Source organism: Melozone crissalis, unplaced genomic scaffold (assembly GCF_028551555.1).
Source record: "Melozone crissalis strain CALT ecotype California unplaced genomic scaffold, PUWL_Pcris_2 ptg000042l_1, whole genome shotgun sequence".
Classification (NCBI taxonomy): Eukaryota; Metazoa; Chordata; class Aves; order Passeriformes; family Passerellidae; genus Melozone; species Melozone crissalis.
Window position 1 is genome coordinate 12,690,495 of NW_026535820.1, and position 19,420 is coordinate 12,709,914.

General features: G+C 43.2%; 1 protein-coding gene across 5 annotated transcripts in view; it reads right to left on the minus strand.

Annotated features, from left to right (window-relative positions):
* The window catches only part of MAPRE2 (microtubule associated protein RP/EB family member 2), a 70,763-nt gene extending 51,660 nt beyond the window's left edge, over positions 1-19,103 (minus strand). Inside the window, exon 1 of one of the 5 annotated variants that reach the window (XM_054284722.1) lies at positions 19,048-19,103. Coding sequence is in view for 3 of the 5 variants with exons in the window: in XM_054284719.1 (XP_054140694.1) it covers positions 4,717-4,835 (119 nt within the window). In the remaining 2 variants the exon portion in view is untranslated. Of the gene's footprint in view, positions 1-4,716; positions 4,927-19,047 lie in introns of those variants that run through there. The other 4 variants (XM_054284720.1, XM_054284719.1, XM_054284721.1 and 1 more) reach the window with 4 other exon arrangements.
* Positions 19,104-19,420: the final 317 nt, after the last annotated feature.

Genomic DNA, 19,420 nt, shown 5'->3' on the forward strand with positions numbered 1-19,420 from the left:
AAAACAGCTCTCTCTAGGCAGAGCACTCCCTAAGCAGAAAACAAGATTAAAGAAGAACAGCAGTGGCAGCAACAGGAAGACAGCTTTATGAAAGTGAAAGAAGAGAAAATAGAGGGTACCTAAGCTGACAGGAACCAAGGAAAGATTTCTGCCTTGGTTCCTCTTTAATGCTGGCTGGTAAGCTGCTGGCTCTAAGTCACCAGGATGGTCTTCTCGCTGAGACTAACGACCTCCTTGCAATCCAGATGCTTGGTAGACAAGGGGGTTATCACAACTACAGCTTTTAGAAAAGCACAGGCCAAATTTATGGGGTGTAAGTTATGCCAGTTTGCTGATGGGTTTTTTTTAACATTTGTTATTGACTTTTTTCTGCTTTCAATGAAATCTAGGGCAAAATTGTCATAATCTGCAATAAAACTGTTAGGTCAAAGCAAATGCCTCTGAAAATAAAGATTCATGTCCTAATATATTTAATAGCATTTGTTTTGACTGGTGTTTACCGTTTCAGAAGTCACATCTATCAGTACTGTGAAGTGAGAAGACAACTCCCTGCTTTTACTCTGTATCATCTTTCCAGTTCTCAAACTTGGGCCTGTATATATTAATTTTATCAACACAAACGATCTTTTTTACTTCAGTGTACCACATTCAGTGGAGCCTAATTTTAGAGTGAGAAAATCCTTCTGCCCAGAGTAAGGCAAAGCCATAGGTCCTCCTTTGAACCCTGAGTAAAGCCACACGTGTGGAAGGCACAGAGTCACCAGAGCCAGGGGCAGCTCCTGCCGAGGGAAGGATGCTCTCTGCTGCCCAGGGCCAGCCTGCATCCGGCAATTCACTGCCACTGCGACTTCAGAAGGCAACGACCAAAACAGATTTTGCTGTAATGTAAATCTTGACTTTCAGCATGGAAGTTATCAGCTCATAGTGCTGTAAAAGCCAGCCAGATATGCTCTGTAACACCCTACTACTTATTCCAGCAGTGGGTGAGGAAATCACCACGGCTGTCTAGCTTTCATTATTATGCACAGCACCATCATTTGTCTGCTCACACAATGATTTCTAGAATGAAGACAACACTTAGGAAAAACAAATATTTAAAACAGATAACATTAGAAAGGTAGACACTCATAGATAAAAACTGAAACAGAAATAGTCTTTCCTTCTAGCCTAGTGACTTCAAGAAAAACAATCAGGAAGTCAGCCCCTTCCCCTCTGCTTCATGCAAGTTCTGGGTGTAAAACTAAATATAGCCAGGGAATGAAGGACCAGAAAACCATTTTTCCAGCAACACCGAGATACAAAGTGGAAGCTAAGCACAGCATCCTGCAAAGGAAGGCACAACACTCTGTCTCTTTAGGGCCAGGATATGCCATTTGAACCTAGAAGTATTCACTCTTAATACTTTAGCTTTTAAAAATATGACGCGCTGATCAACCACACAAGATACCTGGAGTCTGGCAAAAAAAGCTAAGCAAACTGGTCTTATTTAAAAAAAAATTATCCCCACAGCTGTTGATTTGGTTTCTCAGTGAATTTTTTCAGCCATCTTTGAATGCAGAAGTAAAACTATCATTAAATGTGATGCCGTTCTCAGAAATTACCCCAAGTCTACTTCGGGCCAACAAAAAGACACCTCAGTACCAAATTTTAAACAGGCTCCTGATCTGAAGCACAAGAAACAGCATCTCACTCAAGCAATACAGATTGATTACAGTTATTAACTCCGAAAGGTAACATCATCCTGTGTCTAAATTTTATGCCAAAGTGCCTGGTTTCCATTTACCAGCTAAGTAAAGCTGGATGAGAAACTTAACACCTTGGGCCTGTATGTCCCAGTCTGCAAAATATAATATGTCCTTTGGAAGACTTGGGAAAACTATTTGTGGCTTTGCATACAGAGCGCATGGCTGAGACTCGTGGTATAAGCTCAATTCCCTGCTGCATCCTCAACTCCATGGATAACTTATAGCTTCCATGTCAGCTTCCTAGTCTGTAAAATGGTGCAACCTGCAGCTGTTTTTAAATCTGCTTCAGGAGTTGGATATCAAATCTTTGGTAAAACCTGGTATTAGAATAGCAAAAGGGGTTTTTTTTTAGGTCTGAGAATATCTAACCTGATGAACACAAATTTTCTGATCAGTAAAGACTACTTCTGTTTTAAAAAATCTAAGGAACAGAACATGTTAAAACTTGTAAAATGAGAAAGCATTTCTGTTACTGCGGGAGAGAAGGATGGAAAGGCAAATAGTGAACCTCTATACACATGGTAGATGCAGGTTAACTCAGGAGCAAAGCAGCAGGATGCCGAAGTGTTTTAAATTTGTACAACTGCTCATCTGCCGTCAAGCTCCAGGGTGTGTTTAATGACATATTTATTCCATATTCCTAGATGGAAGAAGCCAGCCCAGCAATCAGAGGCATAGCAACTTGATGTGTCATATGGTGAGGTCCTACAAGCTGCTCTGGAATGGCACTGACAGTCCAGTGTGGCAGCAGGCACTGAAGTGATGGAATTCATCTGTTGGACCCAGTGGTCTCCTGCTGCCACTCACACTGAACAAGCACCAAACTTGCCTAGCTACTAAAGGTTGTCATGGAAGTTAAAAGCCATTTTTTCCCAGTGTTAAGAAGAAGCTTCACCAGTTTTCATGTATTTTCTCTAACATTTCCCTTCTGTTATGCTTGACATTTACTTCCTAAAGGACTTTAGCTTCAGATGGAAGTAAGCATCACTCTCCCTTTCTCCCAGAGAAAGGAAGAAATCAACAGATATGGGAGTTATAACTCTGCAGAACATGGTAAGTTTCCAAAAGGAAAAAAAACCCAACCTAAATAGAATTCCTCAGTGGAAATTTTTATTTATGCATTGAAGGTTTATTTCTGAAATATATTGAACTGGATTGCTTATTTACTGCCCAAAGATAACATGCAATGCTAGCATCAGTAGTTTTGTATTCCTTTATATTGCTCTAGAGAGGGATACAAATGGATACAAATCCCTAAAAGACTACAGAGTACTTCTCTGGATGAAAGGCTATTCAGATGCAGAGCATCTTCGCAATTTCTGGAAAACTGGGCAAGCGATACAGTTATTCCTGTCATCACACGCAGAACACAGCAGCCTCACAAAATGTCTTTTTTAGACATAGTTCAGTGTATGATTTGACAGGCTAAAGGACAAGAAAACTGACTTGTTGATGACTGCATAAAAACACACACAAACTGCCTGAAAAACAAGAACGGAGAACCCCATGTAACAGAGGTTTTCCAAAGAACTCTTCTGAAGGAAACAAGTTAGCAATCGGTGGTACCTACGGCATGTCGCAGTAACTAAAGGTGATATTTCAAACCTTATTTGAAAAATTTCATATTTCTGTTTAGCTGCAAGATAGAAATACAGCTTTCCCCTAAAACAAAATCTTGTACTACTCAGCTGAAATTCAGATATAGGAAGTGAGAGCTCCAGGCTTTCTGCAAGCAGAAATAGATCCTTGCAAAAGCAATTTTGCTACTTTGTGCTACATGTGTGCACTGGGGCTCCACTGCACAAAGTATAAGCAGATTCAGAGAGAGACACAGACTAAATTTTGTGCATTTCAAACTAACCACACACTGGGATCTCCAGCGAATTTCACGCTCACCCGTCAGTGAGTGATCAACAATGAGATTCACTGTTAGGGTTATTAATGGCCAAATGCCGGTAGCAGCGCCGTTATTCCTCAGCAGAAGAAAAAATACCGCAATTTTCGCCAGACAAACAAGCCAAGTCATCCACGTTTGTTTTCATGTATTCGAGCTTACAACTCGCCACTTTAGTCAGATATTTGAGAGCAGCATCATTTCCTGCTGCTTGGAAATCAGCTTTAAGGGGCGTGTTCTCTGCAGAGGCACTGCTCGCTGTCATCCAGGCAGCATTTAAAATAACTGTATATTGACATAAGGAGCCACCGGCCGTATTATCGCCCTTCGAGTCGGCGGCAAGGAGCACATCAAACCAGTTGCGTTCCGGGCTGCGCCGCGACCCTTATCAAACAATGCAAACAATTTTAATGAGCTTATCTGCCGGAACATATTGTCAGAGATGTTAATGCAGAAGCGCTGCCAGCAACGCATGCCAAACGATTCATCAAAAATGCCTACAACTGCGACAAAAGACGGGTGTCCCCCCCAAACGAGAGGCGATAAATAAACACAAAATGGGGCTGGCGGGGAGCGGGGGGCGGGGATGGAGCCGCCCTCCCCCGCGCAGGCAGCGGCAGCGCTGTCACCCCCGCCCGAGCAGCGGGGGGCGGCTGTCACCCCCGCACCGGCGTGGGGGCCGGGCGCTGCCCCGTGCCCGGTGCGGCTCTCCCGGGCGGGCAGGGGCTGCCCGCGCCCCGCCATCCGCGGCCGCCGCCTCCCGCACGGCGCCGCCTCCCTCCGAGATCCGCAGCGAGGTGCTGCGGCTCTTTTCCAAGGGGAGCTGGCTGCCTGCGCGGGGGGCGTTCTCGCCTTCCCTTTTATTTTCCCCCTCCTCTTTCTTTTTTTTTTTTCCTCATTTTTTTTTTCTAATTATCATTTTTAAGCGCCTTTCTTCCGCCCGGGCGCGGCGAGCCCCCGCACGCATCCCGCCTCTCTCCCGAGCGTTCCGCAGCCGGACAATGCGGGGCCGGGGGAGAGGAGGGGGCTGCAGCCCGCCCGCCTTATGCAACACCCGCCGCAGCCCCCCCGCCGTACCTGTAGGAGCGCTCCCCCCGCACCGTGTGCTTCCTGAAGGGGATGATGGTCCCGTTATCCTGGATGATGTCGTTGTTGTTCTCGCCATTTGGGGACAGGGCTTGAGTCGGTCCGGGCATTGGCGCTCCCGCCGCTCCGCAGAGCCCCGCGCTGCTGCCGCTGCTGCTGCTGCTGGTGTGCGGAAGGTGGCGGCAGCCGCGACTCCGCCGCCGCCCGCCCCGCCCCGCCGCGCGTCAGCCCCGCCGCCGCCGCCACACGTGACCGCCCCTCGCCATGGCAACGGGCCGGCGCCGCGCTGCGCCCGGGGACGGCAGCGGGCAGGCCGGGCGGGCACGGCGGGGAAGGCAGGGAAGGCAGGGAGAGGGGCCCGCCCCGCCCCGCGCCCCCACACAAAGAGCCGCTCGCCCCGGCAGTGCGGGGCGGCCCGAGCTGTTCGGCGGCCCCGGCACACACAAAGCGCCCGGGCACCCCCGCACGGCCCGGCGGTGCCGCCGCCCCCCGCACCCGTGGGCGGCCCAGAAACGCCGCCTGGCCCCTGGGGACCGCGCCGTGCCCTGCCCAGCGCCGCCCTGACAGCCGTGTGCGCGCCCCAGACCTCGACGGCCGCTGCCTCACCGTCACCCGCCGCGCCCCGGTACCTCAGCATCGTCCGCCTCCCGCCCACAGCAAGGAGCTATCGCTCTGCTTTGGAAGGAGCCCCACGCCCGGCCTCTCGGTCACACAGGGCGAGCCGCTGCAGGGAACGCCGCCCAGCTCTGCCCAGCTCTGCCATCTCCCCTCGGCGCGGGTGTGCCGGGGGCGATGGCCATCCCCGCCGCACAAAGCCCGCCCGCACGGGCTGCTGCTCGCAAGAATCATAGCGTGGCCTTCGTGTTTCACGTGGTCAACGCTTTATTTTTAAAAATAAGGGCATAAATATTAAGTGACATGAAACAGCTAATAATGAAACAGCACACGAAGGTCCTAGTTATTTTATGCTCTTTTTTCCCGATTCCTGTGTCTGCTACTCTGCCTGCATTTCCAACCCAAGCACCAGGATGTTCAAAGCTCTGGATACCAAGCTCTATGTCTCTGCTTACAACTTCACTAGAGAGCACAGTATAACATCTGTCAAGCTGCATTGCACATTTCCAGCGTTCTCCTGCTCTCAGGCTTACACAGAAAAAAAACCCATTTGATGGCACATCCTTCAAAATCTTCCTTGGATCAGAAACAAGAAGAGATCTGCCAAGGCAGTGGCACTGAACTTCTGGCATTGCTAGCACCACCAATCACAAAACCCTCATCTCTTCCTCCCCTTCTTCTAGAACAGTTTTTGCATCCTCCCCAGCCCATTTTCCTCTGCAATGCTTTATTATTTCTGCATATCTCCCCTTGCCTAAATAGCAATGTGCTTCAAAGCTTGACATTGACACAGATCAGTGCTGGTCATCCTCAGGAGCAGACCTGAACTTCACTGTGGCCAAAACCCACCCTCATGTCCCAACAGTGCATCAAAACCCGCACTTCTACCACTGTAGAAGAATACTGTCCAGCTGTTTACAAATTGTTTTCTCTAAGCAGAAACCAACAAGGGTGGCTATAGGCACAGATTTTTGTGACCTCTCGTGGCTGTTAGATGCAAAATATTTGGGCTGATCTATTAACATCTTAAAAAATACATGCCCCCAAATGCAAGTCTCTTTTTAAAAGAATCTTAAGATGGTAGGTCGAGCAGAAGCCATGTGAGTACTTCTAATATCTTCTCAGAGACACATGCTGATATTTTAACTCATGAAGTGTGAGTTTGATCAGGTTTCTGCCTCAGATTTTTTTCTGCACAAAGTGACTTAATGAAATTTTAACTTATCTTTACCTAATCTTTCAGTAGTATCATTTCATTCTGAAATCTTAGTTTACATGATTATATTCATAATATAGACCCTTCACCGAGAGCTTGTAAGGTGAATAAAATCAATAACACCAACTGCACAACACTTGGACTGCTGAGAACTCCCTGTATTTAAATCAGATGTATAGATTAACACATTTTAGAGCAGTCTCTAACAAGGCTCAAGTTAGTCTGCCAATTTGCCACTGTCTTCTGCACATCAAGACAGGGAATCTTCTTATACTTTCTGCCAGCTTTTCAAATATACTCATATTTATCTTTCAGTAACCAATCTATGGACATTTGCAATTGGCACACTTCATTGAAACACACTTCATTCATCTGGTAATTGGAGGAAGCTGCTTTTGAGTCTTTTTCAAAACAAGCAACAAAAACATTCTGTTAAAAATGCCATTAAGTGTCTTAGTAACACTCAAGAACATGGACAAGCCAGAAATGTTATGTGGTGACAGAATATAAAAATAATCTACAGCAGGTCTTTATCTGCCAGACATAACCCTACCTGCTCTGCTAGGGAGCAAGCAGTAAAACACTCTGCAACCCTAACTTGTAAAAACATTTTTATTTCTTCACCAGTGGCAAAGAACAGAAGCTTCTTTATTGAAATCCCTAAAGCTGTTTCAAACATGTACCAACAGAGCTACAGAAGAGAAGTGCAGGTGAGGAGAGCATGGCAGCCCTGCTGCAGACCTCTTCTTGCCTCTGCATTAGGACCCAAGGTCAGAAGAACACATACTGCCTCAGCACAGTACCTTACCTTTATGGAGGCTGAGCCAGGCATCAGCAAAAGAAGCCTGGTACTGCTTTTCAGAAAGCACAAGTTTCAGTGGGCTTCAGTCCATCTAGCACAGCCTGGGGGCTCTGGCTGCAATATGGGTGCAATATGCACTACATTCCTTCTACCTACATCTCTGTTTCTGAGCACTATGTGGCCCACAAGCACAACTCCTGTCTTTATGTGCTGGAAGCACCAGATCTTCCTCCTACTCCCATCATTCTAAGCTTAAAGGTCTCAAAGAAAGAGGAAACCTTTTGCTGTTATTACGTGTCTGTACATCTGTGCTGCCTTTGTAGATTTTCACATGCACTAGGCACAAAAATAGAGAATTGATCCAAAGAGTAGAAGGTCAGCCTTGATGTTAATAAAAAGCCCCACCTGTGGAATGCTGAAAGTACTGAAATCTGGTACTCACAAGTGATATGCTGACCAAGCAAAGCTAAGAGCCAGGAAAGCAATTAATGCCGAAGGGTGGAATTACAAAACCTGATGTAATAGATCTTCAGCACTGAGACCACAGAGGCAATGGCTGAAAGGGACACCTGTGGAGGTCATCCAGTCCAGTTTCCCACTTTGAGCATTATCATCACCAATATGAGATCAGGGCACATTTGGTGACATGATCATAATCAGTCCAAATCTTGAAAATCTCCAAGGATGGAGATGTCACGTCCTCTCAAGACCACCTACTCCTGTGCCATTCTAGCCACACAGCAAGTCCCAGGTGTACTGCTGATGCCAAAAGCTCCACTCTACTGCATCACATGCATTCCAGGACTTCGATATCTGCTGTGGTGAACCAGGCAGAGAGAACATTAGCTAAGTACTGGATACTAAGTATCCAGTAACACCACTAAGTACTGGAATAGGCCTAAACATCATTCTCCAAAATCTGGTTCCTCCTTCCCCTTCAGAGCTTTTGTTTTCAGTTCCTCTCTCTTTACTTGCTCTAAGCCTCACTTACTGCAGTAGGAAGGCCATGAAGCCTAATTTATAATGCCTGAGAGTAAAATCCTCTAAAAGCCCAAAATGCAGCATTAGAAAGACCTCAGGCATACTCGAGCCAGAATTTTACATTTGGCAGTTAATGTGGAAGTAAATTATAACTATTTTAATGCTGATACGCAATCAATGCACAGCCTCTGACAGCAGAGGTGATGGCCAGGCTAGTGACTTCTGCTGATACATTTTTGAAGAGATAAAAAAGCCCCACACACACAGTTTTAGGGAGTATTTCATGACATAGCCAAACTATAAATACAATTAATGATTGCAGAAATTCCCCACCGCTTGGATAACTTTGGGGAGGTGGGAGGAATAGGGAGTGAGACTAAGAAAAACACATTTAACCCTAGAGTGGCCAGCAAGCATCCCTCATCTCTGACATCTCTGTTCAAGCTCATAAAGGAGTCAGTGTGATATTGCTTGCAGTCTTCTCAGAATAGAGCCCAGCTACAAACTGCAGCAAACATCATGCCAGTGTAAGTATTTTGTACATCACTTCTCTGGGGAGTTTCACGAACATTCCTGTCACAAGTGCATTTTTTTCACTGGGGAAAGAAAATCTGAGACTAGATTTCAGAAACCAGTGGGAAGGTAGAAATAACTTTTGGAAAACAGCAGTCCTGAGCAATGTAGTCTGCTTTTCTAATTTAACTATCTTCATAGTCTTCCTTTATCACAACAAAGATTAACAGAATTCTGTAAAGCCACAGATTTACACACTGTAGATTAAAATCAGTTCTAGCACTGTATTTATAAGAAATCCATGCAGAAACAGTCTCTTTCTCCTGAAGGAGTTGGCCAACAGTGTTTAAATTTGAAGATAAGTGAATAAATCAACTCAGGAAGAAAGTTTGGAAAGAGCTAAAAGAAATTACTCTGTGAGTCTTGGACACACCTTGGTTGTTCAGGAAAGTCCCAATTCATTAAGGTACAGTGACATGCTTTATTCCCAGCATGAGGAGGGTCAGCAAGATGGGTATAACCATGAGCATACTTAATTAGGCTGCATCAGAATCAGCCTAATTTCTAAAGTTGCATTTAGCAGATTAGGAACGGAAGATTTAGGAGATCCAGATCTGCATGTTGTCTGTGAGAAGTACAAGTGAGGTGTCTGCAGCTGAATGTCTATTAGAGAGCACTGGCTTGTGCCAGCCTAAACTAGAGCACAGCTCTAACCTGTGACAATAACCCATCACACAGAGACATCTGTAAAGGGGTCAGCAATAGCAGGGTTCCTAACCCAGCAAACATATATCAGATGTGATGAAGTGCATGGTAAGTTTCAAGCTGACCTGGGTTAGGCAGAATTGGTGTTTCCTATTTTCCTGACATACTCTCAACAGCACTGATCAACCCAAAGGAAAACAGAATGTCATAAAATCACTTCAGGTAAAATTTCAAAGCTGTAACTTTATAGACTCTCTTTGTTTATGCAGCCCTGAATAAATTGTCCCACCACCATCCCACCAGCTCATTCTATACCTTGTATTTCTGGGCATTTAAGCTCACTATGACAAACAGAAAATGATAATTTTGTTAGGACAAAGAAACACTGCATAAGTTGTACTAAAACAGCTACTTATCACTCCAGACATCCTGTAGACAAAGAATGAGCTTCCTACCCTTGGGGATTCTAGTGTTGCCACTTTAAGCAGAGTCTTGATTATTTGCCTTCCCTGGAGGGACACAGATAAAGAGGGGAAAAAAAAAGAGAGGGCTGTCCCAATTACACAATGTGCATGGACCACATCCCTATGAGGTAATTCAAATCTATTTTGAAATATACATATTTATATTTCAGAGCTCACATTTAACATTTTAAAAAGTGTTCTGTGCCTGTGAGAAAGAATAAAATAAATCTTGGAGTCTTTGTCCACTAAGTGTACTTGAAAATTTGCAAGTGTACTTGCAAATCCAATCTGACCATTAGTGCATGAATTGATTGCTAAAGAGAAATATCTTGTACAGCCACAAACTGTGGGTATTTTCCTTTAGAAAGACCTGTTATAAAAGTTACCTTTTATAGTAGTTACTGTAGAAATCAAAAAGAAATCAGAGGATTAATTCAAGATTCAAAAACTGCCTACAAAACAAGGAATTATGTTCACAGGAACATGATTTCATAAACCCTTGAATAAGATATTTTAAGACTAATTGTGTACTTTTAATATTGCGTCTTAGATTAAAATTAATAATTTGGTTTAGTGGACATTTATTAAATCCAATTAGCTGAATCCAGCTGCTTTAAAGAGTAAACTCCCCAAATTCCTATTTAGAAAGAAGCATTCTTCAGTATACATCAAAGGATTCCTTACTTAAACCATGAGAAGTTCACACCGAATAGCCGGAACATTTTTCTACTTTCTACATAACAAAAAACTCCCGTGAGAGCAGGAAATACTTCAGTGAGAAATGGTTCCAGAGAGAAGGAATTTTTACTTCCATTAACTCCAGACTAACCCAAAATTTGGAGATCTTTAGTGTCAGTTACCTTTGTTTTCAGTGATATCCACTGGGCTAAAGCAGTTTCAAATGGATGCTGTGATCAATAAATGCTTTGAGTAAGGATTCCTGCATCTCTAATACTGGTTGAAAGGAATTGAGACTAGAGACTGACTCATGGCTCATTCACATGCATTTCTTTGGCTGGAGCTGTTCTGGATGTACCATTACCACTTCCATTAGCACCAAGGTGTTAGCTAGTTTTCTAGGCTTGTTTTCTCAGAATTCAGATGTAAAGACTATGGAAAGCCAAAATAAAAACATCAAAAATGTTCAGGTAATGTGGATTCCTACATTTTTTCAGAGGATGACAAAATTTGAATTAAATGAAAGTGAGATTAGTGTTCTAGAAGAGAAGGATTTGGGATTTTCATGTTTCCACACAGTACAGTTTATGACTGTTACTGCTGGGAAAAGTCAGAGCTTCAGACATTGGTATCTTAAACAAAACCAGTAAAACAAGTTATTAATGGTAAAAGCCTGGAAGGGCTTGGAAATGTGAGAGACTAAGTCTAGCATTTATTTATGTATTTTCAGCTGTTGAGGAATCTTTAGCTTTCTTGGGGTTCAGGAAGGGTGTCTGGAAAACAGTAAAAAGGTGGTAAAATCGAGTGGAAGTGGACAATCTCCATCTCTGATATACCTTCTTACTGTTTTACACTGAAAATGTTAGTGACACACTTTGAAGGCACTTCAGTCAATTGATTTAGACTTGTCTGACCTGCCCAAGGTTCTCACTACTGCTAAAGAGGAAGGGAGAAGGTTGGCACAAGAAAGAAATTATTCCAGCAGATGGTCTATTAAATTTTACTGGATCGAGAATGTTTCACCAGCTGACAAAGACTGGATCTTTACAAACTGGGATTTGAAGGGGTTACTTTGTCCCAGGAAACTGTTAATTAAGTGTCTGTCCTCCCACACCCAGCAAAAAGCCAACATAAACAGTATTACATGCTCTAGCTAGCGTTTAAAAAAATCCATTGCGCATTCATGCCTGACCAGGATCAAAATCACACTGCCAAGTCACTCAGGAGCGTGTGAGTGTTTCTGTGATTGCAAGCCCCAGCCCAAAAACCTAGCGAGTGCCTTGCTGCAAAATACTCTACAGCTTCCTCAGGACCCTACAGTGCACCACAAATCACTTTCTTTCAGAGCCAAGGCGTCTCGTTGCCCGTGAAATTAGCAAATGCCAAGAAGTTACACAGAAAGTGATGTGCTTTTCTGTTTCTGTCCAACCTTCCCCTTTCTCCTGATAGCTGCTTTTTATCTGGGACATTCATTACATTTCACAAAAACTGATTCCTGTCAGCTTTTCTCATTTTACAAGCACAGAAACAGGCCGTGCTGTTATGACCAGCTCTCACAAAACACTTACTACCACGAGTCTGTGCAAGCATCTTTTCTTCCATGGGCGGCTTTCTAATCTTTTCAGTACTTCCAGCTCTGCAGCTAAGCAAATCCAATTCTCCTTCTTCGCTGCTACAGCTAAACGAGTGCCTCCTCCTTTTAATCTCAGGATTTGTTCCACACCTGAGGTTTCGCCATTGTTTTTTCTCCCATTCTTTCCCACTCTTCCTTTGTCAGGCATAATCCTTTATAGGCTTGGGCAATTTCCACTTCCCTTCCTCAGCCACCTGCAGAGAACCTGGGTCAAATTGGTTTCCTTCCCTGGGACAAGTCCCCAGCACACTTATTGTCCAGCTAGCACACTGTCATTAGCGAATTGCTCCTCGTTCCATCCCGGCCCAGAGCAATGGGCTGCAGCTCTGCCTGCCGAGCCGCACGGACCTTCACAGGCAGCCACCCCGAGAAGTGACACCTGTATTTAAAGGCTGCATCACAGCCGGGATTCACACACCTCGTGTGACACATTGCTGCCATTAACACACCAAAGAGCCGAAATCCCCGAGGCACCTCAGCGCCTCGGAAAAACTAGGTTGCCAAGGGTTTGTTTGTGATCTCTCGCTTACCGAGAAATCAGGGAGTGCCTCCTCTTTGGGCTAGACCAAATACGTGTATTCCACACAACATTTTTAAACAGAAGTTTGTCTTCCCATAGACAAATAGAGTTGCTTTCAGCTATTTTAGGCTCCTTCCCAGCCAAATGCAAGCATCTGAGGAATTCTGCTCTTTACTTTCTGAGAATTTCTTACCCGCATGCTTTTAAACTTCTTGTTAAAAATTTAGACCTGTAACACACTTCTAAAGTAATAGTTTCTATTTGCAAGTACTAGAACATTTGAGAGCAAGAAAGTGTTGAGTATAATTTAATTGCTACTTAGCACAATACCCTAACTAATCTGAAAGTTTTAGTTTTCTCACTTATTGATGGAAAACAGACTCTTTCCCCTGGCAAGTTAATGCTCATTATCATCTTAGTGTTTATGCTAAGTCTTTATTAATAAAATAGCTTTCACATGAAGAGGAAAAATAATTTTCATAGACAGCTTTAATCATGTTACACTTATATTAGTAGTCTGAATTGAAAAAAAATTAGAATATGTGAAAACTGTGTCACGAAAATTATGTTGCTGACAGACATTCCCTAAGAGGACTTTTGCAGCTTGACCTATTAGATCAAGTTTCCATTAATACTTTGAGCACTTTATTAACCTAGTGCTGCAAGTGCTTTATTTAGATGCTAGGACCCTACAGAAGGCTTACATAGCAATTTCTGAAACCCTGAAATTTCATGTTCCTAAAAAAATGTTAAAAGTTAAAGCTATCTGGGAGGAAGCTACTGCTGGTCTGCTTTAGTGGAAGGTGCATCTCTTGAGAGCAACACACAGAAAACTGGGGGCTTGGGTGGGAGAAATAAAGGAGCAAGAAAACTTTTAAGCAATGTCCAACATAAATTTTCCTCATGAAGTCAAATTAACAACTTTTTAAAGAATCACACATAGTAATTAAATTAATAGTACCACAACTGCTGCCACAAACTTGTGGATCAGGTGGGATACCAGCAGAAGTAATACTGTGACTTCATTTTATTTTAATGTAGGGAAGAAATGAAATATAAGATAAAGCTCACACCCCTACTCTGAAATAGAGGGAGGGTCATTAAAAATGTACATGTCTCCATTGTGAGCAGACAAGAGCATACAGAAAGTGCACTGAAAAGATAAACAGCTGGATTTACTTGCTTCCATTAACCAATGACCCACTTGTCAAACATAAGCTGTAGATTTAAAAGAGTGATTATGTGAAGCCTCTTACATTACACAAAAACGATCCTAGCTATGAAATCAGATCAAGCCTGAAAATACTTGAGCACAGTCAATATTGTTCTTTTATACAGACACAAGACAAGAATCAGTTATTTGTTTTAAAACCTACAACATGATGTAAGGGTAGTTTCCTGTAGTGCTGTTCAGGAGACATTTATCCCACACATCCCACTCAGGTCATTAGTGGTGTGCCAAATCCAGACCTTCTGTAAGAGGATGAAGTTCTAATGGAAGCCATTGCATAAACCTGAAGACAGGGGCAGTGCCAGCTTCCTTCTATGAGGAATGGTACTGGGAAGCTTAAAACTGGTGCTCCCACAGTAAATGGTACCCAGCCCACAGTAAATGGTACCCAGGACATGTACCTGGTCTGCCTATTGACTCAAAGAGGATTTTTAACACGGTGTGCACACTTTGGTGGCAAATCTCCAGCTAAGGCTTTTAAGGCTCAAGCCAGCTGCCACTGACTTTGCCCCTGTGCCCCTTTGCACCTCCCACCAAAAGCCTGTTCCTGTGCCCCTGCTCCAGGCTCAGGTAGGAGCAGACATGCAAGATGCTACAGATGATTACAACATTTGGATTTGAGTACAACAAATTACTAGGTCCCAAGACCTGAAAACCTCTAATTTTGCCACCTTGTACTGTAACACAACAGCACTCTCCACAACAGTGGCCTTCTCATACTTGACCTTGCGCTAAACAAGTCTCTAAGAAGGTTGAAGAAGCCATTATTATAAGGAACAATTTTACTCTAAGAACAACTTATGTGCTGCTTCCACCTGACCTCATTAGTGTGCTGTGCATTGCCAGTGACTCCCACTTTACTCTGACTCAGTACACAGGGTGATTTTCTACAAGCTGTAGATCATGGAGCAACTGAAGTGTATAAGAATCCGAGCAGTCAGCTAATGAAAACCAAAGTTTCCAGCTCCAGTGATTGCAGAGAAATATTAAAAAATGCTGATACTTGGAGCCTGTCCACCTCTGGATTTTCCTCTGCTGCTGGAGGCCCTGAGCACCACAGCTCAGCATCCCAATGCCTGCTGTGCAGATGCAGGCTTCAGCAGCAGCATGGGAAGAGAGGCCAGGAAAGCTCCCCAGTGCCTACCACAGCTCAGGGGCACGATGCAAGATTATATTTATAAAATCTAGAAACTGCTTTGAAAAATTGCACAGTTATTTTTATAGCATCTACAGGCACTATAAATACTTGATATATCTGACAAGGATTAATATTTTCAAGGTCCAACATTTTATGGTTTCTTTTTCTGCTGGAGCAAAACTCAAATCATTACTTGAATCATCCTTTAATGAACATTCTCCAGCTTCTAAATGAAGCACCATTGATAGGCAAGATGCAGAAGGCAATGAAAGATGACTAGAAACAAGGGTATCTCTTTTATATAGATTACTTTATTTTATCACTTCAGCAGTCCTGGCATTAAGTGGCACCATTTTGTAACCTCTGAACGGCCATATTATGTATAAAATAATAATAATAGGCTTCTAACACTTTGAGTACAAAAGGTACTAGTGGCAAGAAAACAGTGCCTTTTCCTTGTTACAGTAGAAAATGAGGTTTCTATTTAATAAATGCCCCAACCACAAGGCTATGTGTTTTTGTAACTGTAAATGTATGTCAGTGCTGTTGACAGCTTCTGTGTTGGAAGGGATCTCATTAACTCTGAACAAAACCACACGTTATCTTTTTTGAAAAGCAAAGTTACATTCCTGATGAATCATCAGCTGCTTTGCTGAGCTCCTGTGGGATAATTTTTGGTATCGGGTACTGGAAAAATAAATATCACCCCAAAGTTCAGAATATCTTCAGACAGCACCATAAAAGGCTATCCAAGCTACCCAATTCCTAAGTTAAGAAGGGAATTGGGCTGGTGAGTGCACAGCCATAAACAAACATTCCATTTGGTTAACTTTGCTCCCTCAGGTTCAGGCTTTAGGGCTCTGGCTTTGTCATGTTGGATCTATAATGCATCTGGGCTCTGTGCAGGACCAACTCCTCAACAGATGTCCTCCACTGCATTTTGGGGGACTTTATGGTGTTTACACAGAGTGAAAATGCTTTAAAAGCACTCTGCTCAGCCCAGAAGTTCACCTATGTCACACTTCTTCAGTCTTTTGACTGAAGGAAAATTAGAGCTTCTTTAGTGGACATTTTCGAAACCAGCTGGGGGAAGCAAGTAACAAGGAACTGAGTGGGAAACAAAGTGCTCTCATCTACAAACTGTGTTTATTCTGCACCAGTTCTGGTGCTGGGAGGTAAGGAGAAAGGAGAAAGAGGAAGCAATTATTTAGTCTGCCTGGTTCGGGTAAGCACATGTACCTTTAACATGAGCAACCAGGGAATATTTATGTCTGCAGGGAAGAAAAAAAGCTCATACAGGCCTTTGTTCAGATCTGCCCTGAACACCTAATGAATTAGTAGTTCATCACACAAACATACTTTATATACACATGTACATATATTCACATGCACACACTTTTAATGTATTTTCTTTCTCTTCCCTTATCTCACAGTAACTGAAGTCTAACAAGTAACTCCTGACCTAATGTTCCAGTAGAAACCAGCCTTGCTTTCTAATGTTAGGATGTGTTGTAATTGCTTTGGTGATAGTGCATCAATCAGGGAATTGCTGCTGCCAAAAAGCCCCTTATCTGCATGTCACACATGAGAGCACCTAACACAAGAACTGTAAAATTTCTTGAATATTCCAGTATCCATCCCTCATTTTGTTGTCCGTATAACTTAACTCCATGAAAAAATACACACATTTGTCAGACTCAAAGCCACTGAAACCTGACCAGAAGGTTTCCTGAGCAAAGACTAGCATATAATAGCATGTTACAGGGATTTGGAATTGTAATAGCTCAGCTAATACTGCAGCAGTATAATGAGTCTCTGGTATTAGAAGGCTGATAACTAGATCTTCATTTGGATATATAATAGGCCATAAGGACTAAAGGATTTGAAAAGGAAAGGCTAAACAGTGAGCAGCAATCCATTGGGAATACACTGGAAAGCTGTCTGTTGCTTTGCAGAAAGGGTTACACATTGCAGGAAATCTGCACACGTCAGATAAGTTGCTGTTAGGTGGGATGCAGTCTGCTTTTATAAATGTCCACTTGGTGGTTGTGCACTATCTCCATGCTCACAGTTTTCCTTAGATTTCCTGTTGTTTCCAAGTGCTTGTGACAATGCCAGCATAACTGCAGTGACAAAGCCTGACTTTAGGGAGCAGCCTCTGCTCCGTGCCAGAGCAGACAGCAACAGATGAAAGCCTCTGTGGCTCAGCACAGGGCACTGTCCTGCTGCCCTTCCATCTGCAACACCTGCCCAGGAAGGGCTGCATCCATGGGGGAGAACATTGCATTTTCCTAGCTCTTGCTCTGAGATGCCTCCTGTAGTCGAGATTTATTGTTTCATCCTTGAGGCATACGAGCCTCTTTTGACTAAATTATAGGCTGATTGTTCTGAGAATCTCTAAGTACACTTGAGCCCCACATGTCTGCTAATTGCTGTTGAAGTTGTTGAAGTCAGTTTGCAATCTGATTAATCTGGTCTATGTGGCTCCTCATTTAACTGTCCCTCTTCTACTCACTTGTGTCTGCACTGGTGAACAATTGCTGCTGGCAATTCTTGTATTTACCATACAACTTAGCCTGAATAGTTTCTCACATCTATCAGGTAGCTAGAGAAATGTTTCTGTAAACATATTTAAGTTTTCTTTCCTTTTTTTTTTTTTTTCAGGACATTACATAACCTGGAGCAACCCCCCAGTTTCACAGTAAAGCAAATTTTTTCACTTCTAGCTGTGAAGCACAAAGTATCACTACAAAATGAGCTGCCTCCTACATCCAAAGTTAGCATTTATTTACACACTGTAACAGCTTTGCAAGCATTAGCAAAAATGCAGCAGTATGTTTTGAAAATGGAAGTTCTTCATTACACAACCTGAGCATCATTTCAATGCCATGCATGTATTTATTACTAGCTATGCATAAAGAAGCCCCAAGCTATTGCAAACCACTAATGCTGCAGCACATTCCTTCCAAGGGAAAAGGCAGGAATGGTATCCAGTAGAGCATGGTGAGCACTGCCAATGGTGAACCCGTTTAAACGAGAGGTTTAGTACCAGCTATCCTATGCTCCATTTTGGCATCACTGGCATTTTCTGTTTAACAGCAGCTATGCTGCAGAAATGGTACAAGGACAGCAAGTGATGGCAATGGCAGGAAGCACGGATCTGTTCAGGGCACATCCCTTCTGAAGGCTTTCTAAACATTGCCACCTTGTGGGGCTCCTGTCTGATATCACTGGTCTGGTATCACTTTCCTCAGGTGACTTCCTGAGCACATTTCACAGATGCCAAGCTCAAGGCTGGATGGTTGAAGTTAAACTCCCACAGCTGGGGATCAAAAAAGGGACAGCACCTTACGAATTCTATGTGGCATTAATTGCTAACTCTGTACTTGTGCTTCAAGTAATCTGCTCTTTTTCTGTTTATCATTATGATGGCAGCACTAATAAAGTGCAGAAGAGCCAACAGTTAACAAAACAAAAGCAGGGAAGGATACAATTTCTCAAATCTTCCAAACAGAAGAGAGAAGTCAGACTCATTGACCACCTCTTTTTTTTTTTTTTTTACTTTTTTTCTGCCACCATTTCCTTCTTAGTCCAGTAAAAAAACCCCAAATTACTCGTTATATTATAAAATTATTAATGAATTAATTAAGAGATCTGTGACCTCTTGTGTAGCTTTCATCAGTTTTGTTTCATGACTATTACATAGTCAAAGAGGATGGAAAGCAATATCACTTGTTATTGATACCAAACTTATCTAGCTACTGCCTTACAGACATCAAACATAAGTTCTTAGATAAAAAACTCACAAATGCACAAACACACTTACTTTGGGCATCCAAACACTTTCCCTGGTTGCCGGCTTGAATTGTTCCTTGCAGCAATTTGGCACTGAAAGAAAACATGGAATCTTTAGTTCAGCTACCAAATAGGAGGGAAAAAAAAATAAAGATTCACTGGATGGTCTTTGTCTGCCTTGGCTGAGCAGTGATGCAATAGTTGTGTGCTGAAAATTGAAATGAGTAGAAATCCTTCATTACAATGCCCTAATTCAGCTGTGCTCACAATGGCTCAGTGTCCAACACATCTGCACAACAATCAGATGCCCCCTGATATAGTAGCAGGTCTATGAGCTCCCTCATGCAGTGCTGCATTTAGAGTTTATTCATGATTTCCAGGCACACTGGTCTTTCTTCATCCAA